The 22,551-nt window shown below is 40.6% G+C and overlaps 2 protein-coding genes across 3 annotated transcripts in view; one reads left to right on the forward strand and one right to left on the reverse strand.

The window, feature by feature from the left end:
* The window catches only part of PNPLA8 (patatin like phospholipase domain containing 8), a 33,212-nt gene extending 30,144 nt beyond the window's left edge, over positions 1-3,068 (reverse strand). Inside the window, exons 1-2 of one of the 2 annotated variants that reach the window (XM_058804619.1) lie at positions 2,868-3,068; positions 613-1,814 (exon numbers count right to left, since the gene is read on the reverse strand). In XM_058804619.1, the coding sequence (XP_058660602.1) occupies positions 613-1,722 (1,110 nt within the window). In that variant the 5' untranslated portion in view covers positions 1,723-1,814; positions 2,868-3,068. Of the gene's footprint in view, positions 1-612; positions 1,815-2,514; positions 2,766-2,867 lie in introns of those variants that run through there. The other variant, XM_058804620.1, reaches the window with a different exon arrangement.
* Positions 3,069-15,914: 12,846 nt separating this feature from the next.
* On the forward strand, positions 15,915-18,837 carry LOC131558191 (arg8-vasotocin receptor-like). The gene is made up of 2 exons (XM_058805816.1): positions 15,915-16,830; positions 17,887-18,837. The coding sequence occupies exons 1-2, from the start codon at positions 15,915-15,917 to the stop codon at positions 18,084-18,086; spliced, it is 1,116 nt and encodes a 371-aa protein (XP_058661799.1). The 3' UTR covers positions 18,087-18,837.
* The last annotated feature ends 3,714 nt before the right edge of the window (positions 18,838-22,551 follow it).

The following is a 22,551-nucleotide window of genomic DNA, read 5'->3' on the forward strand; positions in this document are numbered from 1 at the left end:
TACAAAAAATACCACAATTAGATCTGTCTATAATTATGGACTCTATGCATATATGAACTAAATATATGTACCTACGGCACACACACACACATACTTAGACACTCCTCATATATAAACTTGCATAAACAGATCTATACCTGCATAAAACAATGAATACTTAAAACACAGATGTATCTATATCTACTTTAAGCACATATATATGTTTGTAAGTTTACCTATAGTATGCATACATATAGATTAAATCTATTTCATTTTATATATGTATTCATTTATAAAAGTGCACAGAATGAATCAGAGAACAGTTTGGGTTGGAAGAGGCCTTAAAGATCTCCTAGTTCCAACCTCCCTGCTGTGGGCAGGAACACCACATATATACTTATATATAAGTAGAAGTATGTGTATGTATGTATGTAAGTATATTCATGGGTATATACTGACTTACATAAGTAAATGTGTGCGTGTCTATGCTTAAATATAGGTATATACACTAGTGCAGCACATATACACACTTGTATAAAATATATAGGTATAAACACTAGTGTAGCACATATACACACTTGTATAACATACACACAGAAATAATACATAAATTAACACAAAACAAAGACTTGCCTTTTCTCTCTGAAGAGACAGATGCTTTTCCCTCTCTTCTGCAGTCTTGGTCTCTTTTACTTTGTCCTCATCACTCTTCTCAGACACTTCTTGTTCCTGCTGTTTACTCTTTTCTGGTGGAACAACTTTTGTATCAGATCTTAACTTTGGAACCAACCCTCCAATATAGCTGTCGACAAAAGCTTGTACGCTGTTACTGGGATATGAAAGAAAGTCTGTAAAACTTTTTTTAGTGGAAACTGGGAGAGCAGTATTTGTCTTTTCAGTACCCAAGATCTCTGCTTCAGGAGCTAAAGTGCCTGCTGAATTCACTCTCTTTTCTTCGCTTGTTACAGTATTTGCTGACGAATCAAGCTTATTCCTCTCCTCACTTTCAGAGTCCTGTAATAAAGAATTCTTTTTTCTTCCATGCTCCATAACAGAATTGTTAAAGTAAGAGTTGATATGATCAGCTACAAAGTTGTAAGTCTCTCCAAAATTTGTAGAAAAGTAGCTTACATGAAAAAGGTGGCTTTTAGCAGATGCTGAAACTTCTGGGGTATCTTGACAAGCGCCGTTTGTACCTACTAACACAGATTCCAAGTTTTCACTTGCACAAGTGGATTTCTTTGCAGGGCCTCTGTTGCAATCGTCCTGAGTTTTGACATCTGTAACTTGCTTATCATTTTCTAGATTTGTGCTGATGTTATTTGCATCTGCACTACTTTTATTTGCTTTACCCAAAGTACCCGAGTGGGACTTTAATCGAGCTATCCGTGACACCAGCTCACTGTGAGTGCCAGACACTGCCTTCGAAACAGATTCTATGGTACTCTTAATTCGTGACATGCGAATGCTCACCCTGGCAAGTCCTTTAGAAGAAGAAGTTAAAAGTTTGGAAACTCTGTAGTATAAAAACTCATGGCTACTAATGTACTTGTTATACCAAAACGTTCTGCTTTTGGCCCAAGGCTGACTTGTATGAAAAACTCTCAGGTGTGCAGCATGATTTGTCCTCCAGCAGGCTTTAGGTCTACAGAAACACAGGTATTTGTTTCTCTGCTTCCACCAAAGACTTTTTGGGTTAATCAAAAAGAATAAATATGCATCCAAGGATAAATGAACTGTCATAACTTATAAATAATTGCACCTTTTCTATGTTGCTTTCTACTTCATTCCAAAAAAATATATGTCAATAAGTAAGTCCCGTAATGTAGTGTTGTCTGAAAAAAAAAACCAAAACAAAACAAAAATTAAAACCAACAATGGAGACCCCAAACCAGAAACAAGTTAAACTAAAATCACAGAGGTGTTTAAAACAGATGAAGGTTCTGTATTCTTTTGGTAAAGACAGATAAACATTCAAATCAAATAAAATAATCTCATGGGAAAATCCACTGCTCAGGACATTTGGTGGCTCACCCCAACACTTCAACACAGTACTCCCTAAAGGACAGTTTAAGCTCTTCTTGAGCAATATGTGACACTTCTCAAAAGTACTTAATGACATATAGAAAATTGATTGCAGTTTCATCAGCAAATTATCTTGTGCAGACACAACGTTTCAAATGTCATTATATTACCACCCCTTAGCAGAATTCCTCACAGGGGAGAAGTGACACCAAGTGTTGATCAAAGTTCAACAAAACGTGCCCATCTTAAGAGCCAAGGGCAGGCTATACTCCTTACTCTGCACAGAAAGGTACAACTGGCGGAGCAGCGTTTTACACAGCACACCAGAGTTGTGCTGATATGGCAGGAGCAAAACCATTATTGGCCGGAAAAGCAAGCCCAGGCTTCTCCAGCGCCCGTGACAAATGCCGAGAAGGGCTGCCAGGCAGGCACGCAGGCCAACGCCTGAGCAGGCCGACTTCACAGTGCGAGCAGAGGCGAAGCCCCGCCGGCAGCACCATCCTTACTTACAGTCTGCTCTGCCTACGCCGTGCCCGTCCCGCCGGGTGACCGCCGCGCAGCCGGGCTGCGGGCCCCAGGCCGGCCCGGGCTATATAAGCACGGGGGCGCCGCCTGTCCCGGGGGCAGGCGCGGCCGCTGTTCCTGCCTTGCGCCATTTCCCCGAAACGCTGCCGCGAGCGGCGTTGTAAACAAGCACCGAGTCCAGGCCCCGCTGTCCCCGGCCCACCTCCCGTTACGCGAGCGAGCCCCGCGTGCCCGGCACGCGCTCATCCCGCTCCCCCCGTCCTCATTTGCCCCACGACTCGCTGGAGACGCGGCCCGACCCGGTGGCGGCGCGGCGCGGCCCGTGCCGGAGGCGGTACCTGCTGGACAGCGGCTCCCGCCTCCCCCCTCTGCCCGGGCCGAACGGCAGGCAGGGGCCGCGCCCTCGCGAGCGGTGCCGCCCCGGCGGAGGGGCGGGAGGCGCCGGGGCCCGGCACCACAACACCCGCGGCGCGCGGCACTGCGCCTGCGCCGCCCCGCGCGCCGGAAACAGCTGGGGCGCGCGGCAGCGCCCCACGGACCGCCGCCGCCGGGGGGGGGGGGCGGCTCAGGGGGTGACGCGCGTGACGCGAGACGGCTCGCGGGGCGGGGCGGGGCCGGGCAGCGCGAGGTCGGGGCCGGGGCGGGGCTGCTGCGCCTGCGCGCGCGCGGGTGAGGGTGGCGACGTGCGGCGCGGCACGCGGAGGGCGGGGCGGGGCGGGGCGGGGCCGCTGAGGGCGGGAGTGGAACTGACGGGGAGCGATACCGGGCCCCGGACCGCTCAAAGCCCCATCCAGCCTCCCTTTTAGCGCTGCCACGGTCAGGGCATCCACATCCTGAGCAACCTGTTCTGGTGCCTTTCCACCCTCACAGGGAAGAATTTCTTCCTACTATCTAACCTCAGTTTCCCGTCTTTCAATTTGTGCCCATTTCTCACTGTCTTGTCGCTATAATTTCTGCCCTCTCTGCCTTCTGTGTCAGTCCCTTTCAGGTACTTGAGGTCCCCACAGGACCAGAAAGCAGCCCGCACTTTCTCTGCCTGTCCTTTTAGGGGAGGTGCTCCGGTTCCCTTACCAGCTTCACGGGCCTCCTCTGGGCTTGCTCCAAGATGTCCATGTCCTTCTTATGGTGAGGACTCCAGAGCTAGGTGCAGGTGGGAGTAGAGGGGCGGAATCCCGTCCCTTCGTGCTGCTGCCCGCGCTGCTTTCGGTGCAGCCCAGGACGTGTCTGCCTTTCAGAACGGGCACAGCGGAGCAGGTTGTGCCCCACGCTGCTGCCAGCGCTGGGCTCTTGATGCCGCACCCTGTGGAGTCCCTGGGAGCAAGGGGCTGGGAAGAGGAGGGTCCCTACCCAGCCTTTGTAGCTCCTCAGTGCAGGTGCCTTGGGAATATGTTCTCCCCGATCTCCTGTTTAATGGTTAGGCAACAACGACAGCATGTTTTTCATGGGTTGGACAGCGTTAGGGGGCACCTTGGTCTTCCCCAGCTGGACTTCAAAGCAGCAGCAGGCCCTGAGATTCCTGCCTGCATGGCCTGCTTGAAACACAGCTTTAATGAAGTTGCTAAAACTTCAGGTGTCAACTGTAAGAGAGGATGGATGCACTGTGTGCTCAGGTGGGACAATGGAGGCCTTACCATCAGGGTTAAGAAGGTCATGTCACACAGTTTCAGATCCCAGTTGTCTGCTTCTGTTCTTCCTCACTAATAAAGAAGTAAATTAATTTTCTTGCCTTGAATTTTATTCCTCAAAGGAAAATTTATACTCCTTACATATTGTAATTTTTATCATGTATTTTTTATAAATTGCACAGGTTAAATTCACCACATCTCCCAGAGCAGGACATCCCTATCTGGATACCAGGTGTCCACCAAAGTCACTCTGTCACTCACTTCCTCAATTGGTCAGGGGAGAGAAAATAGAACAGGTTTGTGAATTGAGATAAGGACAGAGAGAGATCACTCACCATTTACCATCATGGGCAGAACAGACTTAGTGTGGGAAAATTAGTTGGATTTATTACCAATTAAATCAGAGTAGGGTTATGAGAAAAAAAATCATGTCTTAAAACTTTTCTCCCATCCTTCCCTTTTTCCAGGCTCAACTTCCCTCTCAGGTTCTCTCCCTGCTCCCCATACAGCAGAGCAGGGGGATGAGGAATGGTTTCTGCAGCCAGTTCAACACATACTGTCTATGCCACCCCTTCTTCCTCAGTGGGAGGACTTCTCAACTCTTCCCCTGCTCCAGCGTGGTGTCCCTCCCACAGGAGACAGTCTTCCACAAGTTTCTCCAGTGTTAGTCTTTCCCACGGGCTGCAATTTTCACAAACTGCTCCAGCAAGGGTCCCTTCCACAGGGTCAGTCCTTCAGGAACAGACTGCTCAGAGTGGGTCTCCTGCAGGTTCTGACAGCAAACCTGCTCCTGTGTGGGCTCCTGTCTCCATGGGGCCACAGGTCCTGCCAAGAGCCTGCTCCAGTGCAGGTTTCCCATGGGGTCATAAGCCCCTGCCTGCTCTGGTGTGGACCTGCAGGGGAATCTCTGCTCCAACACCTGGAGCACATCCTTTCCCTCCTTCTTCACTGACCCAAATGCCTTCAAAGTTGTTCCCTTCACATATTCTCACCCCTCTCTTCCACCTGCTGTTGCACAGAAGTTTTACCCTTTCTTAATATGTTATCACAAGAGCACTACCACTATTGCTGATGGGCCCAGCTTTGGCCAGTGACAGGTTCATCTTGGAGCTTGCTGGAATGGACACCTTCCAACACAGGGGCACCTTCTGATGCTTTTTGGCAGAAACCCCCCCTGTAGTCCCACTCCCCATTCTTCCCCACCAAAACCTTATCACATTAACCCAATGCAATGACAATTTTACACTCAAGGCATGTAACTTCCTTGGTGAAGAACTCAGTGGCCACAAATTACTCACAAACCACGTATGATTAGGATCCTTTTGCACATTACAGTGGCAGTTCATACCCAGGTGCTCATCTGTTCCCTCTTAATGTTTCCAGAGTTGCTGCCTTCTGTCCTGTTCTGCTGGTATGGTCTGCCTGCCTTGTTTGTAGATTACTACACATCCGCTTGTATCATCCAGGGGTGGTATCCTTACATTTTCAAGATTTATCTAGTCTTCTTTAATTTTTCACAGGGTTTCATTATATATGCTTAAGCTTATTTTTAAACCAAATACTTCAAGTGGGGTCTGCCTTAGGTGCCAGATGCAGCTAAGCAGGGAGGTTTCACTGCCTCTTGATGTACGAGTTACTTCATGTAAAAGCCTGAATGCTGTTATGAGAGCAACACAGTACAGATAGTCTTAGAATGTGTAGCAGTGTCAGCTTTAGCAGCTTCCCTGGGTGCGTTTGCTCTCCTGTAAGCCCCAGGGCTCTAGTGTGTTTGCCAGTGTGCTGAACCGAGCTGCCTCTCATCAGATGACTTCAGAAGCAGTCACCCATCTGAAGCCACAGTCTGAGCTGGCTTTAAGCAGGGTGGTTTGCTTTCTTACAGCAACAAAAGCTAAGGCAAAACAAGACCTACAACTTCAGTAAGAAGGAAGTTTGGACATGATAAGCTTCATCCTGCCAGGGCACATCCTGCCTCCCTTTGACTGGCAAATAAGGTATTTGAGCTAGGAGCAACTGATCCCTTTTAGCTGTACATCCTTCCTTAACAGTCACACTTTATCCCATAATCTCATTGTAAAATTCTCTCCTGTGCCTGCTCAGACATTTGTCTCACCACTGGGATATGTACAATGAATGGTGGTTGATTCACACCATTACTAAGGAAAAGATTCAAGGATTTCACATTTCTGGCCCAATCACAAACTCATGTGTTCTTGCCATATTGCTCTCCCCAAGGATGGGCAGACCTGTCTGATCTGGCATGTTCAGAGGTGTGTGATCCATCAGCTTCTCAAAACAACCATGAAACAATACAAAATAACTGAAAAACACTGGACAGGAAAAGATAAATATATCTATTCCCAGGCACAAATTTTGCATCATCTCAAATGTTTTGCCAATTGAGTATTCACTTTACTGTAGTCATGACATTAAGAAGAAATTACCTCAAATATATTTAAAAATAGATTGATTTTATAAGCTGTCTTAGTAGTCAAAGATGAGTTCATTGTGTTTGACTAAATACCTAGTTTTTAGATAAGAGAGAAGAGTTCACATATGGTATTCAGACAGAAGCTACCTCTGTAGTTGTTTTCACTTAATATAGATATAATCTCATTTAAATGATTTGGAAATATTATTTAAATTTTAATAGGATGTATATAGGCTATTTGAAAAACACTTCCATTTCAGTATTTTCCCTGGAAGTATCAAGAGAGAAATCTGTTGTTGTTATTATTGATGGGTTTTTGTTGATCTCTACTAGGTTGCATACCCAGCACTCAAGCTGTTTCAGAGTGGTCCCATGAAACATGATTGTATTCAGTTTAGGACAACACTGAGAGTGGTTTGATTTTAATGCATTCTTTCTCTGCTACTAAATTCCAAAAAATCAAAGGCTTTCAAAACATTTTCTCATTATACCTGTTACTACATGATTTTATAGGTAGGATGAAAACTCGTAAATCAAGTTACACATCAGTTGTGGTGAATCTTCCTGTTTTAAAGAAAGAGAGTTGCTTGGTGTACGTGATTTTTGTCATGTTATGGCCAAAGTATTGTGGTGTCAAAAATTCAGGTGAGTTACCTGTGTTCATTTTTATGCATGCTATACTTTTCAATGCCATTAATTATTTCTAACATTCATAGCTGTATGTTTGTCTTGGACTGCTGCTTGGAGGGAGAGTCATAATGGGTTATGAGGCAGTTTGATAAAAATTGGATATTTACCAGAAATAATGGTTCCAAAATTTGTCAGTCTAGGAATCTCACTCTTGATCTATGAAATGAGGGAGTTTTTATTTTGAGAAAATAGCCTTGCACATGCTCTCACTATATGTTTGATAAAAAGCTATTATATGAATAGCATTTTTATATATAGCATTATTTTCTTTTTACTTGTCATATTGTTTATGGATGGTATTCTGAAAATATAAAACTATCAGCTAAGAGACTCAAATTTTAAAAAAACCCAAGTATTTCAAAGCAGTGTGACAAGTTAACATATATTAGTAGAGCAGTATTCTACTAATAAGGGTGTAGAGGAAACGGTTTTGTATTTTCATCAGCATAATATGACATGGACAGAAGCTAGCAAATATGTAGTGCTAGCAAATATTTTAGGCTTTGCAAACACAAGTATTCTGCCTCTTAACACTAGATGGCAGACAAAAATGGGAAAACATTTCATTGTTTTCAGGGATAGAATATTGAATAGTTAATTGCCAGCTTGAATGAACATTCACTGAAAATTCTCTAAGTAATCAGAACTAAGATGATTGAACATGTGCTTGTGACAGCATGGATCTTTCTGCAACCTTTCATTTGGATGTGCTTTTTGGCAAAAACACTGAAAATAACCAAGTGGAACTTTCCTGCATTATTTTCATATTGCTTTTTTATCTGTTACTTCACTTCAATATTTTGCTCTCTTCAAAGAGCTGAAAATTCTAGAAGCCTTAGAAAGGGTTAAGCAACTCAAATAAAAGAGAAACTTTAAAAAAAAACTGTCCTTGCCAGGTAGTCACATCATTGTGAAATTGTCCTCTGTAAATCCAAAGAGCAAATGATGTAAGACTTAGATTGCAGCTGCTTAGTATCTTTGACTTGCTTCAGTTACCCAAAGTAATCAGGCTGCTTTGCTCCTTATTGTCATTGAATCTTAGACAATAATGTGTAAGTAACATGTTTGCTAAGGGAGCAACCCTCTTCATAGAATATTATAGTGTGCCAAATATTATGTAAACAGTTCACCTAGAAGCCAGTGAATATTTTGTATCGTTATCCGCTTCCTCTCCCAGATACATCCTCTAGAACATAAGGGTCAGAATCCCCAAGATTCTGAATCTTAGTCTAAAATGTCAGTTCTCCTAGCTAATTGTGATGTGCATACACAGTACTAGAACTGCAACAAATGCCACCAAATCCCACCTCGTCGTTCTTCCACAGTGTTTGATTTCCTGTGTCTACACTGCTCATAGCTGATGGTCTCTGCCCTCTTGTGCATTCTAGAAATCTATCTGCCAAAACAAGAGTATGCCAATCAAATAATTATAAACTAGGTATGAATAATGTAGTTGATTACTTAGAATTTAAAATTCAGACTTGTGTTGGAGGTCATATTATAAATTCCTCTTCAGTCCCCTGTGATTATCATAAGAGTCATTCTGTCACCTTTCATCACTCAGAAAGTGATAGATGTGAATTTTGTTACTGCAGCATCTGGTTGAGTGTATGATTGTGCAAGTGTCTATGTTGCCATCTTATTGCAAACGTTCCATACCTTCTTGGTGATTTCTCATGGGCACCTCCTTGCAGCACTGACCCCTTCTTCCTCACAGCACAACCAACAAACCCAATCTCTCTCCCCACCCAGCTATCCCAGTCTTTTGTAACCCTCATTCTTACTGGACACAGCTGTGGCCTGTTAAGGGCAGGCCTGTTCCTAATCTTTGGTGATTGGTGCAGCTGCAGCTCCTCAGGGGTGAGACTGCCTTCTGCACTATTCTCTTACATTCTATCCCTCCACAGTGTCACCCAAGGTTTTTTTGCATAAATGGAAGGAGATCAAAATGCAGGGTCTCTTTAGGTCTGCTGGTGTTAATTCACTGTCCATAGTGTTTGCAACTGATTACTGAGTATTTCTGGAGACACTGACTGTCATTTTTATTTACATTGTCTTTTAATTAAGTTATTGATATGGCTGATCTTTGCTCTGGACCTCTCTCTATTGTACTAGGTACCATCTTAGCATTTTTTCCTTTAATAAAAAGCTATGTTTTTAATTTCATATCTGTGGAAAAAGTGCATTGTTATTCTTGATCAAAACCAGTTCATCATAGTTCCTTCTCCTAAAGTTACACATATTTCTCCATTTTTCTTCACTCTGACTAGCCTTGGTGAAGCTCCTTTTCTGTCAGTTGCTTTCCACAACCCTGGTGGCAGGTGAGCTCTCAGGCCATTTAACATCCTAATAGAGAACCCAGACTGTCTGGAATGCTGAAAATGAAAAAGAGAGTTTTTGGCAGAAGCCTGTGTAACTGATTTATAATTATTTATTTCTGTCTTAAAATAGCCTGATGGAAGTTGTACGAGAAAGAGTAAAAGCTCTGTACTCTATGAGTAAACACTTTATTAAAGTTGCATGACATTTTACAGCACCAATAGGAAAGAAACATTACTTAGAGAATGACTTACAAATTGTGGAAGATAATTCTAGCACCATAATAAGAACATGAATTAAGCAAACTGGTTCCAGGCTTTGGACCCAGTAGCACCCTCACTCACTGCTGTCACTAACAGCTGTAAAATCAGAAACTTACCTAGTGAATGAGGTCAGCAATAGCAAATAATAAAGTTCTTACTAAAACAGGTTTAAAAGTTATTGTTTCAGATGTAATCTCCCTAGGTATTTAAAAGAGGCACGTAGTACTCTGCGTAGTTAGTGGTGCTGTTTTGTGGTGAGTATCTGGGATATGCCTAGTTACAAGTCACAGGGGGCCCATACACATTTTTTTTCTCTCTGGCTTTCATTCCTGTAGCTAATTCCTACTGGAGGATGCACTCAATTTAGAAAGGTCTTGTTCCAAAATATTGCCTAACAGTAAGTATAGTTGTTTGATGTGTTGCAGTCCTACATTCTAAGGCTGTATAGGCCTTATTTGCTGTAGCCTTTAGTCTTACTAAAGCAATACCCTCTTCCTTTAAATACACAGTTAATTTACTCATTTGGGAAATGAACAGAGTTTCTTATAAAGTGGCAGACATCCAGGTCATGTGTGTGCAGGAGAGCAGTGTTTACATGCACATAACACGTACACCAAACACAGATGTGCACAGTTCCCTTCTGGTGTATAAACAGCGCTAGCAGGACAAAATATTGTCCTGTGTTCATTATGATATTGATTGGAAAAGTTAAGGGTGGTGTCTAGTTCATCTTGACTGGAAATGGATGAGATTTCGGGTTGTCCTGACATTTTCTAATAATCTTTTGGCTTCACTAAGAGCTCTCCTTCCTGACCAGAAATGGTTTTGTCTGAATCAAAGCTTAACTCTTTCTGAGGAATAAAGTTATTGATGCTATTTATCATTTTGTGTCTCCTTGTGGTGACAATGGCATTGGTAGCTGCCTACACTGCATGACTCATTATATGCTGTCTGTAATAATGTCTGTGATGTATTTGTCTCTGTCTTCTCTAGGCACATTGCCTTTAGATGTAACTTTTTAACTATATAAGGTTGAAGTGTACTGTTAAGTTGGGTCCAAAGAACCTTGTATATTAATATAACTACTATACGAATGGTGGGATTCTTTTTTAAGAATCCAGAACTGTAGGAGATTGTACAGCATCATTAAGGTGTACATAATTTTAGTTCAGTAAAAAAGACTTACAGCAAAGTAGTTTGTCCATCATGTTCTGGAAATAAGCAGAATTACATTAGTGAAAAATATGGACCTACCTTGCTGTAAATGCATCTGTGCTACAGGCTAAGTATTGAACAGTATTCATGTGTAACTGTTACTAATATCCTGTAGTAAAGAATCCATTTGCTATCCATTGCACTACTTCCAGAAGCAGTTCTCATAAAATTATATGCTACTGATATGTATTTACATCTTTTACTTACATATTTACTTAATACATCTCCTCAAATGTAGTCTCTATCAATCGGGCAATTTCAATGCAATGCTATAGCGACTCATTTTATCTACCCCAGAATATACTACTAAGTAAGTATTTTATGTAAAAAAGTATTAAGAAGTAAATATTTCTATCATCTTCTTGGTAACTGAGTCTTTTACTGAACAGTCTAGTCCTTTTCTCACTATAAGGCCTATGGAAGCTCTTTGTACATTTTAATGTTTGAAAGTAAACAGAATCACATCAGCAGTAAGGAAATATTTTTTGATTTCTCTAAGATTCTCTAAATATGTAGCAAATCATGCAAAAGTTTGTTTTTCTTAGTTGGTTTTCATGACTTGTCAAGTGCACTAATGATAGTCTACTAGCTCTTCACATCTGCAGAATCTTACTGAGAAAAGAGGCAGACCTGGGTTTCTTACATCAAAAGCAGACAGCAATATTTCCCACTTGATCTTTTCTTAAATAGGAACATTTTAGAACTCACTTATCCATTCCAAAGTAAAAGACTGCAGACCTGTTCCTTCACAAGTTGTATTTAATAAGTATTGTCTGTCAAAAATTAAACAGTTTCTGAGTTTTAGAAACTGGTTGAAGGCATTTAACCCTAAAATGCATATATTCCTGCTTCCACATATATTCCTCACCTGGCTTGGCAAAAATAATCTGCAATGCACTGCAATTCATGCAGTTTTTGGAAGGCAAAGATTGTGATGGGACTTGACACACACTCAGGTCACGTGGAATTCATAGGTCAGGGGAAGTGTTTGTCCCCACCAGCTCAGCACACCCCACTCACCACATATGGAATATTTCCTCTGGAGCCCCTGCCCAGGAGAGGTGTTGATGAGCATGAGTGAGCTCAGCATTGCACTGTGAAGATGATCAGAGGGCTGGAAGATGTAGCCTAGTGAGGGAGACTGAGTGAGCTGGGCTTGTACTCTGCACCAGGCGGTGCAACAATAAAGGGGATAGTAAAATAGCTGTTTCCTTAAGGTAGGGTAAACCCCTGAAATATGGATAGTGAGGAAATCTTAGGTCCCTTCCAATGCTGGGAACTCTGTTTTTGTGCAGTATCTGAGAGACATTACACGGATCTTCCCCTGCACAGATGGCATATGTGGAGGGGTTCCACCTTCTTCCCACAATGTGGAGCCTTTTCTTTTGTGTGGCAAACAATCAGACTGGGATGTCATCTAATTCAAAATATTCACCACTGTCAGCACAGGCTTTAAGTACAAGGCTCAGTAGAACAGACATGAACTGTTCAAGATCACTAACTCCCTGAATAAAACATTTTCCACAATGCTCTCAGTGTATCTTCGTGTGCCTGGAGGAGAGACAGCTTCAGAGGCACTAACAGTGCCCATGCAGTGCCTAGGAGGGTGCTGGCAAGAGGTCCAAGCCAGGTTTTTACTTAAGTTATGCCAGAAGAATGAGAGAAGGTGGCCTGAATAAGGGGAGGGTCTGGTGACACATAAGGAAAGGTTTTTCACAAAGGAAATAAGCATTTGTAACCAGTTACTCAGGGAGGTTTGGGGTTCTAAGCTCTTGATGGTCTTCAAGACCTGACTGGACAAACCCTGGGTAAAGTGCTCTGAATTCAGTATTTTCCCTGCCTTGAGCAGCTATGTGATTCTGAAATTCAGATCAGATAGCTAAATTGGAGTCTTAATCTGTGAGCTGAATCTCTCCCTTTAGCTAACTAACAAACATTAGATGACAGTCCACCCTGAGAAGTTCAGCAGAAGTTAATTAAAGTAATTTAGGAAAAGAATTCAACTTGGACAGATACAGTTTGCAATGAAGCAAGGCTGGGCAATGGGAGGAAAATATTGGCATAAAAGAGCAGCTAAGACTGCTTAACCATTTTCACCGATTATCCTAATTTTCTTTTTTCAGCAAGTTATATTCCCAGAGTGGATTAAATTTCAATTTAACATTATCCTGACTATCTACTTGCATGGATGAAAAAGATTAAAAGGGAACAATCATAAAGCTATGAAACCATTAACACATATTGTACTAATTATATGCAAGATGGAATAGAGTCTTACATCACTAGGACAATTTTAACAAGGAAGGCCACCACCCTTTTAATAAACATAGAGAAGGTTACTTGTTTCACAGTGTGCTTGCCCTTTAGCCTGTGTCCACATCTGGATCCAACACCTGGGCTGTTGCCCAGACACTGTGTGCTGTGTATGTAGACTGAGGAAGAGTTGTGTGTTCCCAGGGATCATGTTGGACCATACTAGGCATAGCTGATAAAACACATTTGCCTGAAATATGTCTATCCATACCTTATGTGTTGTGAAAAATCATACAAATAACTATGTTATTCTGGTTAGTCTTCCAACACTATCCCAGAATTGACTTTGGTTGCATATACTGGGCTTCTTGCATATAATTTCTTGATATTGAAATATAATAATGAAATATAAATTTATGTTTATCTTCCATGCCTGACCCCAAACTTAAAATTCTGTTCAACATGTTCCTGTCTCAACCCACTTAATCCTAGCTCTGCTGAGATGGATGTGTTTACATCATATCTTGCTGGAAGAATAAAGAACCCTCTTGCCTTTTTGTCAAGTTATGGAGTGAAGATGGTCAAGGTAAATGATTTTGAAGCACACACCTTAAAATTAGTCTACCTCAAAGACAGAGATCAGCCCAGCTGCTCTCCAGCACAGTTTTTGCTATTAGCAGCATTTCCAGAGGTTTATTGTTTGTGGTCAATTTAGTTACTCTTCTGCAAGTTGCTGGTTGAAGGGAGAGTGAGGGTTAAAGCAATCCCATTTGTTCCCTTATGGTCTTGCTATGCCTATTTCCCACTAATTGAGCTAGATTCCAAACTGAGGGGGAAAACTAAAAGGAAACAACTTCAGGAATCCAAGTTTCCTACAAATAGGCCTTAATTTAGGAAAAAAAATCAGGTATATTAGATTAAGTTGTTGTGATTCATACTCTTTGCAACACAGTCTTAGAGAAAAGCTTTTGTAGACTCAGGCAGCTGCAGCCAAGTCTAGATAATGGATACTTACAGCTGCTGTCAGTGGAAAAGCTTCCTGAGATTGTTCAGCTTCTCTGTTGTCTGTTCTCACAGTCTTACCCTTTCATGAGCTATTAACATCCATTGCCTGGTGGCAGATAAGGGGGAAAGAGGGAGAAAGAACAGGTCATGTAGGCTTTCCAAACTTTTGTAGTCTACCTCAGCATCCTCTTTATGAATTTTGCCCTTCATGTTTGTTGGTACATGAAAACCTTTAGTGGCATAGAAGTGGTAGTCTGTCTGTGAGCTTCCTGAGCTGGTCTTCTAATATAATTGTGATCACAGTGATTCATCAGCTTAGGTTTAGTATTATGTACTATATATGCAGCATGGATATTGCTTTTCACCTTACTGGTTTCCTGCTGAGAAAGACTTCAAACTACCAGTGTCCTGACTGTAACCAGAAGGATATGGGTGCCCTAGCTTCAAGTAAGATTGCGTACAAATATCTGTTATTTTTCTATTAAACTGATCAATTTTATTTAATCTCTCTCTTTTGTGATTAAGAGGGCAGGCTGAGAGATAAAAAAAAAAGAAATAAGTTTAAATTTTCTATTCTTATCTGCCACAAACTTAATGCAAAATCATATGGGAATGTTGAAGAACAATGAATTTCCTGTGTTCATGACACAATTTACATTTACAAAAATGAAAAGGTTTAGATACTGAAAAATGATCTCACAGACTTCAGCACTATAATAGAATAGAGACCTTTGTGTATTGTTTCATCATAGAGACCTTTTCCTTAGTTGGATTTGCCACTGAATTTTCACATTTTTTTTAATTAAATTCTCAGTAGACTCACAGTCCCATTACAAGTAATTTATTTCACATGTGTTATTTTTCATTTTGCTGAGAAAAAACTCTAAGTCTTGACCATGTTTTGAAATAAAAATATTATTTTTAGGGCAGTACAAATATTTTTCATTTTACTTTAGGACCACGTGACTTCAAAAGAGAGAAGAAGGAAAAAAAGGCTATGGAAAAATGTATTTCTTTCTCTGTGCTGCATTTAGGATGTGGTCATGCCCCAGGAGCCTGGAGATTGCTGTTATGATGTGCTCAGGGATCCAATTTTATCTACGTATAAACCTTCCTCCCACTTCTCCTAAAGTGTGCTCCTCTGGTTTGCGTAGACAGATTTTTGCAAGAACTCTCCCGAGTAAGGGCATTTGAGTGCGAGTCTGGCCACAGCTATTTACAAGTTCGGGTTTTGACTGAAGTGAGTAATTGAATCACATTGAGCCTCTGAAGTTTGCCTTTTATTTATATCTTCCCCCAATTGTGTGGCTCGCTCTGCCATTGGCTGCTGTCCCTGCAGCCTACCCGAGGGCTCTGCAGTTACATAAGGCTCTGTCTGCTGGAGCCTATATAAAGCCTTTTGGCATGCCAGCAAGAGGCAGAATCTTACCACGATCCAAGCCCCACTGCTTTACTTCGCATGAGCAGGAAGATTTGCTCGAAGATACCCTGAAACTGGAACCCAGGCTGGTCTGTTTGCCAGCCAGTGCTTCACTGCTGTCAACCTCAGTCACAAGTGGCAGCTACCGTGAGTAGCTTCTGTGCATCATGAAGAATTTTTCATTTCCTGTGCAGGATAACACACATCAGACCGAGAGTCCTCCTCCTCACAGATTCCTGAGTTTGACAAATCAGTCAGATCCTATTGGAAGACCAGAAAGAGACGAGCAATTAGCTCAAGTAGAGATTGCTGTGCTGGGGGTCATATTTCTGACAGCGTCTGTGGGCAATTTCATTCTCATTCTCGTGCTGTGGCGAAGAAGAAAGAAGCTGTCTAGGATGTATGTGTTCATGCTTCACCTCAGCATTGCTGATTTAGTGGTAGCCTTTTTCCAAGTGCTGCCTCAGCTCATTTGGGATATTACAGATGTTTTCATAGGGCCAGATTTCTTGTGCAGAATTATCAAGTATCTACAATTGCTGGGCATGTTTGCCTCTACTTATATGATAGTGGTCATGACAGTGGACAGATATCAAGCTGTTTGCTACCCTATGGTCACTTTCCAAAAGAAGAGAGCTCTCTGGAACATCCCCATTTGCAGCAGCTGGTCTATAGCACTGATTCTTAGCCTACCACAGGTATTTATCTTTTCTAAGACTGAAATATCTCCAGGTGTCTTTGAATGTTGGGGTGAATTTATTCAGCCCTGGGGGCCGAGGGCATACGTGACTTGGATTTTTGTAGTTATATTCTTCATTCCCTCAGCAATCCTTATCACATGCCAGGTCAAGATTTGCAAAATAATCAGAAGAAATATAAACGTGAAAAAACAGAATGAACGTGAAGCAACAAATCAGAATCAAGTCCTGCCATCCCGAGCAAGCAGTGTGAACTGTATTTCAAAGGCTATGATCAAGACAGTAAAAATGACAGTGGTGACAGTTGTTGCCTATGTTCTGTGTTGGTCACCTTTCTTCATTGCCCAGCTGTGGTCTGTGTGGTTCCCCAGCATCCTGACCGAAGGTAAGATGCTCTCCCTCTGCCACAGCTGCAGAGCAGGCTGGCACACTGCTGTCGAGTGCTTTATGTTTGCATTTTGCTTTTGTGTAAAGGTTACGTGTGGTCATTTGAGGAGGATTAAAAAGAAATACCTGGATTGATTATCTCCTATATTTAGTTACATACAGGGAGCTTCTTGTGTTATGTGATCAAAACATCATGCGTCTGCTTTGTGTGTGTGTCTGGAGTGATTAACAATTTTAAGATTCATGAACAGCATGGGGAAAAGTATCGTGTGCTTCAGCAAAGCCTCAGACTTTTAGAGGTTTTAGGTATAATAGCAGTATTTTGGGTTCTTGAGGTGAAAAGAAGCAATTGACTATTCAAAGTAATAAAATTGTTTCTTATTTACTGGGTAGAACAGTGGAGTTATGAGACATCTGATTTTTTTACTATTGAAATCGTATTGATGAAATCTCTGTAGTAAACTATGAAACAACCAAAAGTTGTCAACCATCTGTTTATAAAGCAAAAAAGCAAGCCTGAGAGAGTTATCAAACACCATGTTGTAAACAAGAATGGGCTTTTCAAATTTATGCTATTGCCTCTTTGTGAAAGGCAGACTCTATATGTGACTTTAAAATCATCTAGTCTAAATAAAGAGGAAAAAAAAAGAGGAAAAAATATAATAGTCCTGCCTGATAAAAACAGTAGTTTCTGAACTTTGTTTTAAGAATTCCTCCTGTCAGTGTGAATTTGAGTCTTATTCTACATACATTTATATCAAAATATATACCTGTATTTATTTGTATCTGTTTAACAGCTTAGTAATTACTTTTAAAATTAATGCAACTGCATCAAAAAAGAGCTATATGAAACTATTTAACTCTGAATGCATACAATAAAGTGTGCTTTATACCTTCAGCAATTTCAAATTGCATTGATATGGGAATTTCCTAATATTAGATTGGTTTTAGCATAATAATAGATAGAGCAGAAAGCAGCAGACTGAGAAAATGTGACTTATATTTATAAGAGTGCTTTATTTAGTCTCTCATTCCTTTAACTGCTTTCTTCTAGGTTCAGCATTCACCATTATAATGCTCCTTGGCAATCTAAATAGTTGTGCCAACCCATGGATTTACATGTATTTCTGTGGCCAGATTCCACATTGCACAAGCAAGCAGCTGGAGAATACCTCGGCTCAAGAGGAATCCGTGTTCACGGGGAGCATTCATCTCGCAGACAGAGACCCTGAGGAGAACAGTACCTCTGCATAACTGCTGAGGGCTTCTTGTTGTTTTGTTACATTCCCTCTGTTCACAAGACATATTGATATTTTACCATCATCCCTTATTTTGTGGATAAGGAAGCCAAAAAATTGTTTTTTGTTGTAAAAAAATATTTCTCTGCAGTTCTGTAGCATATTCAGAAAGTTTCTGTGTTGTGCGAGCCTGACTCAGTGCTTCAATCACCACTGTCTTATAATTCCTGTAAAGACTGACAAAGATACATAAAAGTATCTTAGATATTTTGTGTTCTGAAGTACTTCCCCATCTGTGATTCTGGATTTCTAAAAAGTAAAATTTTATTACTAACTGGTTCAACAAATTGAAACGTAATTAAAAAGAAACCTGATCTAATTAAACTTAAATATGTTTTCAGAGTGAACCATGAATTGTTCATCATTCTGGTGTGATTGAGGGACAATCACAAATCTTGAGAAGGCAGCACAAAGTCAGAAAAAGCTTTTGCCAGCTCTTACTAGCACCTGGTTTAAATTAACTCTTTATGTACATTTATAAAATGCCAAGCAGCTTAATATAATTAAAAAAAAATAAAAATTGGTGTGCTCGTGACATTGAACCCCTACTTCAGTTTCAAATTCCATTGTGAATTGCAGGTATCAGCAGCATAACAGCAGTTCAGGTTTTTTGGCTTCACACCATGGGATTTGATTTTCCATGCATTTCCTGATGTGTAAGCAGTTAACTGGACACCTACACACACCCCATACACACACATATACATACTCTAAATAAAAGTGGGTGCTAAGAGAGACACATTCATTTGGCATTCAGACCCATTTGTTCTAGCATGAGATTTATTGACAGAGAACCAATTATTATTTTATTCTTTATTATATTCTTTGAACCCTTTAGGTTCAAATTCAAATATTTCCCTTTGCTGTAAAAATAAATCTGCATATCTTTATTTCAAATGCCATTTGTTTGTTGGTTTGTGGGTGTTATATGCAGGTAGCTATTTATTTCCTTTCAATGTCTGCAATCTGATCAGAGGAATATGGAACAAATATCAGCAAGGCCCTTTCAGGTGAGAATGGATCTGCAGGGACTCTGTGGCACTTACATCTGGTGACATGTAAGCTGTCTACATGATACTGTGTTTCACCACATTTCAGTTCTCTGAGTGCTAGCACTCTCAAATTTCAGTAGAAAAGCTATAAAATTGTGGGGTTTTAATGCTCTTTAAATTGTAGTCAAAGAAATATTGATTTTAACTAAATACTGATCACATAGTGAGAAATTCTGCTGTATGGTGAATAGTAATGCTTCGGGTTAATTTATGCTGAAATGACTGCATATTCAATGATTTCTATTCTCTGTATAATTAGACGAGATAAGGACAAGAACCAAATATTGCTGTTCCTTATAATGGGAAAAGATGGTGCCCCAGCTCAGCTGACAAGTACCGGTCTGTATCTGTTAGGAAGAGGAAGAAGGTGGGTGAAGGTAGTACCAGAGCAGGAATGGGAAGGGTTTGTATGAAGGTCTTACTATAATTACAGCTGGTAGATTTTTCTTGCTGGTTTTTTTTTCCACTCTCCCTTCAATTAGTGGTTAATAATTTTACCCCACAAAAAGTTTCCTGTTAGAGCAAATCTGTAACTCAGGTGAATGTCAGGGGTAAGAATATACAAGATACAATCCATTCTATTGATAGGATATTGACACAGCCACTCACTGACTTCCTAAGACTTTCAGTCAAGTAGCTCTAAGTGAAGTTTTCCCTTTTGACTTAATCCAATGGTTAATGGTAGGATTTTTGGGGGGTTTTTTCCGTTTCCTTTGATTGTAGTTAGTTACACAGCATAATACGCAGACTTGAAAGGAACTGAAAACAGAAATGCTTCAAGGAATCACCTGTGTCACTCACTACTGTATGGGCAGCAAAACTCCTCAAAAGGCACTAATTTGCAAAGAAAACAGGCATTCAGATTGTGTGCAAAGAGTCATCCAGATCCAGAACTGGTGGAAGCCACAGACTTCTATTCAGATGCTACAGTGGAGTCTGTGCCATTTGACACCACCTGATCTGATCTCTGGTAGAAGTTTAAAGGTATAAATTCTACTATTTTCATTTCTGCATTGCTGATATATTTGTTGCCAGCTCTATAAATAATTTGGTAGAGTTGGATTTTGCAAATAACAGTACCTCGACGTGTTCATTAAAATTCTGAGAGAAATGTTAACTGTCCCTTATCTCAGATATTTTAATCATGTAGTGAATGAAATATCAGAACTTCAGAAGTTCAATGGTGATTTTTCACTATCTGTAATGTTCAAAACACTTATATTTTTGTCTCTCAAGTGTTTTCTTTCTGATTTTTTCATTTTCCTTCCTCTGACATCAGTCCTGCTCCTAAAAAGAAAACTAAAGGTTGCACTATAGTGCAAACTACAGGCTATAGATACTTGTAGTTTCAGTCTCTCAGGAGATATTTGAACACAGGTATTCCAGCTATTTCTCTTAGGAAAATGAAGTGGGCTGCATTTTCCAGATGTATGTCCTCATTCCACATGCCCTGCCCTGCCTACCCATGGGTAGCACTGACTAACAGTCTCAGTGGGGAGTTTTGTTCAGGCCCACTGTTTTTCCATCAAAACTCATTTTCAAATGATGAGAAATTCATTTGGGTAAATTTTTTCCTTTCCCTTTTTATTTTAAAAAGTCCTTATAATGTGCACCTTTCAGAACTTCTCTTATTTCTTGGAAAAAAAAGTCATTTAAAAATAAAATTTTTCTCTTAGTAAATTTATCCATCAGTGCTTTGGAAGTTGTTATTTGAACATCTTGTGCCCTTGTTCTACTTTATATTTTGAGTTTTCATCTGAACTATATATTTTTCAATTCACTGCACTTGGATTTCCAGCAGGTATTGCAGTATCTCATTAAGAGAGAGGGTTGACTTTGGCACAACAGTGTAGTCTGGCCAAGGTTTTTAACCCATATGGGAGAGTCACTCACTCAAACATACGAGTCCTTAGGAACACTGTGGAGGCCCATAAAAATGGAAAAAATCCAATTATCAGATGAAAGCCTTTCTCATCAAAGCCTAGGTTCTGTTTTCTCACACAAATAAATTCTGAGTAAAAAAACCCCTAGTGTTCCCAGTCCTGAAATGAATGACTATGTTGTTGATGCTGGCACTGTGACATGCTTTCTGGTTATCTGGGTGGGGATTTTTTTTTTTATTTTCCATGATTTTGTTACTACTTGAGAAAGGCACAGTTCACTAAAAGGAATTATATTCTTGCTTAAAAATTAGTAGTTTATACTTTGTGGCACAGATAAGAAGAATGAAAGACAATGTAATCTATTGGTTCTGTATAGATTTATTATAGGAAAAAGAAACTCCCAACATGTTTTGCATTATTATCAGAATATTTTGATCATTCCTTTATTCTACAGAACTGCTTATGTATTTTCATAGCCAGTCCCAGTTTACATTCTTGTAAATGGTGAATACTGAAGACAGAAGTGGTACATGATAATCTTGTAAATCTTACAGTGAAATAATGCTGAGAAATTTTAAAGATGGTACCAAAATAATGTCCTGACAATTTCACTTTGATCATTTAGTTCTCACAAGAGAAAGAGTTATCGAGTGGAATAAACTGCTCCTGTGTCTACATTGTTGGGGGAGGACTGGCAGAGTGATACGGAGACACAAATTGGAGCTGGCAGGGTTTATTCTGTGAGCCAAACATGGCTGTAATCTCTAGTGTCAAACACATGACCAGGACAAAAGGGTCCTCAAGAGGTTCTGAGTGTTAGCTACTTTTGGCTTAAGGGTGTCATGAACTGGCAAAGGCAGAGCAGAATGACCCAGCTAATCAGTTCATTTAGGAAAATTCATTTTGGGTTGGATTCCTTAGAGTAGAGAAAAAAAGGAAAAAAGAAAGTTGTTTTCTGACTTCATAAGATAGAGATTTGGGCCTCAATGCCCTGGCTATCTACAGGAAACATCCATGATTATGAAACAGATTGCTCATACAGCAGTAAAACAGGATTGAAAGCAGTTCAAATGGGAATTGTGTTACTTGTAGTAATGCAGCCACAAATAATTTATTCTCTACTGAGGATCTATTTATGATGATCCATAGCTGATCCATAAAGATTTGAATTGAAAGGAAATCATGTTGTCAGAAAATCAGAAATAGAAACTGATGTAATCTATCCTACCAGATGAAAACTCTGACTGCCATTCCAAATTGTACATCTTCAGCCCTATGTGAGCCCAGTAACAAGTCCCTCTCTGCTCTCCTGGTCCCTGGTAGAACTTCATGATCTGCAAAATACTTCCCAAACTACCTGCCTTAATCTCTTGCTAAGGTAGCAAAGGTTATCTCCACTTTGCCTCTCTGAAACAAAAGGACAGAAGCTGTCTTTTCCCTGGGTTTATATGACACTCCTGTGTTAACCACTTGAGGACTTTCTAAA

The sequence above is a fragment of the Ammospiza caudacuta genome, chromosome 5 (genome assembly GCF_027887145.1).
Source record: "Ammospiza caudacuta isolate bAmmCau1 chromosome 5, bAmmCau1.pri, whole genome shotgun sequence".
Lineage (NCBI taxonomy): Eukaryota > Metazoa > Chordata > Aves > Passeriformes > Passerellidae > Ammospiza > Ammospiza caudacuta.

Bases quoted from the DNA above. Each gene is read 5' to 3' on its own strand.
- LOC131558191 (XM_058805816.1), top strand. From the start codon at position 15,915: ATGAAGAATTTTTCATTTCCTGTGCAGGATAACACACATCAGACCGAG. The intron at 16,831-17,886 runs GTAAGATGCTCT...GCTTTCTTCTAG, and splicing joins CCCCAGCATCCTGACCGAAG to GTTCAGCATTCACCATTATA.